This window comes from Penaeus japonicus, unplaced genomic scaffold, assembly GCF_977035675.1.
Source record: "Penaeus japonicus unplaced genomic scaffold, GWHDUDI00000001_assembly GWHDUDI00000020, whole genome shotgun sequence".
Taxonomy (NCBI): Eukaryota; Metazoa; Arthropoda; class Malacostraca; order Decapoda; family Penaeidae; genus Penaeus; species Penaeus japonicus.
The window spans coordinates 40,519,788-40,522,287 of NW_028234422.1; the positions used below are offsets into that span (position 1 = coordinate 40,519,788).

Genomic DNA, 2,500 nt, shown 5'->3' on the forward strand with positions numbered 1-2,500 from the left:
CAGAACTCAAGATGAAACGATTGGGAATGCGGTGCATAAAGGTCGTCCTCTCACTCCTCGTGGTGGCAATGGTCACCTTATTCAGCTCGTCGGCACAGTATTTCAACTCTCGCTTCGTGAGGGAATCGCTCCGGGAGAGAGTCTTGCAGATGGGAATCGAGCAGGTCAATCGGAGTTCTGCTACAGGTCCAGAGGCGGCTCTTCAGGCCAACAGCAGCGAAAGAGGCGGCCCGGCTCTGTGTGTTAATGATAAGTCGAAACAGCCACTCGAGAATGGGACTCATGTTGGGAAAGCAATACCAAACCAAGGAAGTACCGGAGAGTTTGCTAAGGAAGGACACCAGTTCAACGGAAATTCGGATGTGCGAGGGAGTTACCCGAAGGACCGAACGGAAGTGGGTTGGACCGACGCCAGTGACGAGAGAAAAGAGAAGAAAAAGAAGACAGGCAGAAGGGACAAAAAATCCTTGAAGCAGAAATCCAAAGACGATGGAAGGAAGGAGGAGAAGAAGAAAAAGAAGGGTGAGGATGCATCGGATTCCGAGGACGGGGAAGAGGGGCAAAACAAAGAGCGAAGAGCCAAGGACCCCAGCCCGGACGTCAGCGTGTCGCAGGACAACGCCACGGCGGAGCAGGTGGACGTAAAAGCCTCTGTGACGAGTCCCCAGAAAGACTCCGGAAGAAAACCTCTTCCCAAAAGAATCCTTCTGGTGTCTAGCTTTCGCAGCGGCTCCTCCTTTCTTGGGGAACTCCTAGCCATAGTGCAGAGGGACACCTTCTACAGGTAAGAGTTCATATTCTTATACAATCTGCCCTAACATTTGTGAGGTTGGCATTCACCAATCCGTGATTTTTGGCCTAATTCGATATTCGGACATATAAACATAATGAATAAGAATATGCAGTTACCAGATATCAAAATTGCAGTGAAACATAAATGGCTCGAAGAGAATCAAGAAAGACTATTAGATAACAGGTAGCAGGTAATAACAGTAGTAAATATTACAAATATAGAATGTGTTTAGTACAAAGTTTAAAAAGTATGCACTGCCTCACTGATTATCAAATACATAGATGCATCCGTAGTTATTGTATATATGTGTATTTTGTGTATAGGATAGTTTTTTGTGATTAAACCCTCAAGTGGATACTATTGGTCTTCAAGAGTAAGCGATCATCATAATTCTTTATAGGTTTACACTTATACATTTGTCCAGTAGCTCCATATATGTAATGTACTGCGAATGTATACTTATTTCCATTAACCTACAATGACTATGAAGTATTTTTCTACTTTTTGAAATAGCATTTTGTTGTTGTTGTTGTTGATTAGACACATGGATTCTTTTTTTAGGAATGATTTGACTACCATAGCACGGAAGATAGATTGCCTTTAATGGCAATTTTCAGAACAGACATTCCAAATATGTTAACATTTGCTAGGAGTTTAGGAACAGATACACACACAGGATTGTCAAGTGACGTGTGAGGTGTATACACGTATACACGAATTAAACCAACATGTATGAAGATACGGAAATTGATTATTCATCTTATTAACACTTAGCTACCCCACGCTCACCCTAGTTACGAGCCGATACACACACAGGATTGTTAAGTGACGTGTGAGGTGTATACACGTATACACGAATTAAACCAACATGTATGAAGATACGGAAATTGATTATTCATCTTATTAATACTTAGCTACCCCACGCCCACCCTAGTTACGAGCCGCTCCACGGTTATGTCGCCCGTGAGAGCAAATCCAACGAAAGCAGCCGAAACGCCTCTCAGTACCTGCAAGACGTCCTCGCCTGCCGCTGGGACGCCCATCCTCAGCAGGTTGCCCACTTGAGTCGGCAGAGCTTCTGGAAGAGGTGGAACCAGCGGTTGAGGGCAGCGTGTGAACCAGCGGACCTTTGTGATAACGCGGAGTTCACCAGTCGCGTCTGCAGGCACTCGGGTTTGCATGTTGTCAAGGTAAGGGCATTTGACGGGTACTGTGCTTGCGAGAGGCAAAGCGCAGTGTGATGAAACAGGATATAGATGAAATATGTTTGAATTGGAGCCGCTACATAAATGGACCGAGGGTTCAGGGAGACTCAGAAGTGTGTTCAAGTGTTCTTTGTTACCGTAACACAAAATACAATAATGAAAGGTACATTTAGAAAGTTATGGATGTTAAGGATGTCGTGTTTTCAGAACACGGAAATTACATAATTACATAATGCGCCAAAAAAATATAAAATAATAATAAATAAATAAAATAAAAAATAAATAAATAATAATAATATATAATTAAACAGTTTTACAATATAAAATAACACACGCATAAAAGTACACAAGTATGAAGGTATGTATGAAAAAGAAGAAAAGAACCTAAAATGAAAACACAAAATAAACCGATCTTTTGAACAATGATTAAGCTAATTATTGTGGTGGATTACATTCAGGGTCAATTCATGACGCAGAAATTCTTCAAGGAATAAAAAGAAAA

General features: G+C 41.9%; 1 protein-coding gene across 1 annotated transcript in view; it reads left to right on the forward strand.

Annotated features, from left to right (window-relative positions):
* LOC122263025 (uncharacterized) overlaps nt 1-2,500 on the forward strand; it is a 27,081-nt gene that overhangs the window by 4,092 nt on the left and 20,489 nt on the right. The window contains exons 2-3 of the mRNA XM_086547883.1: nt 1-784; nt 1,728-1,983. The exon at nt 1-784 is cut by the window's left edge and continues 50 nt beyond it. Of these exons, the coding sequence (XP_086404009.1) occupies nt 1-784; nt 1,728-1,983 (1,040 nt within the window). The remainder of the gene's footprint in view (nt 785-1,727; nt 1,984-2,500) is intronic.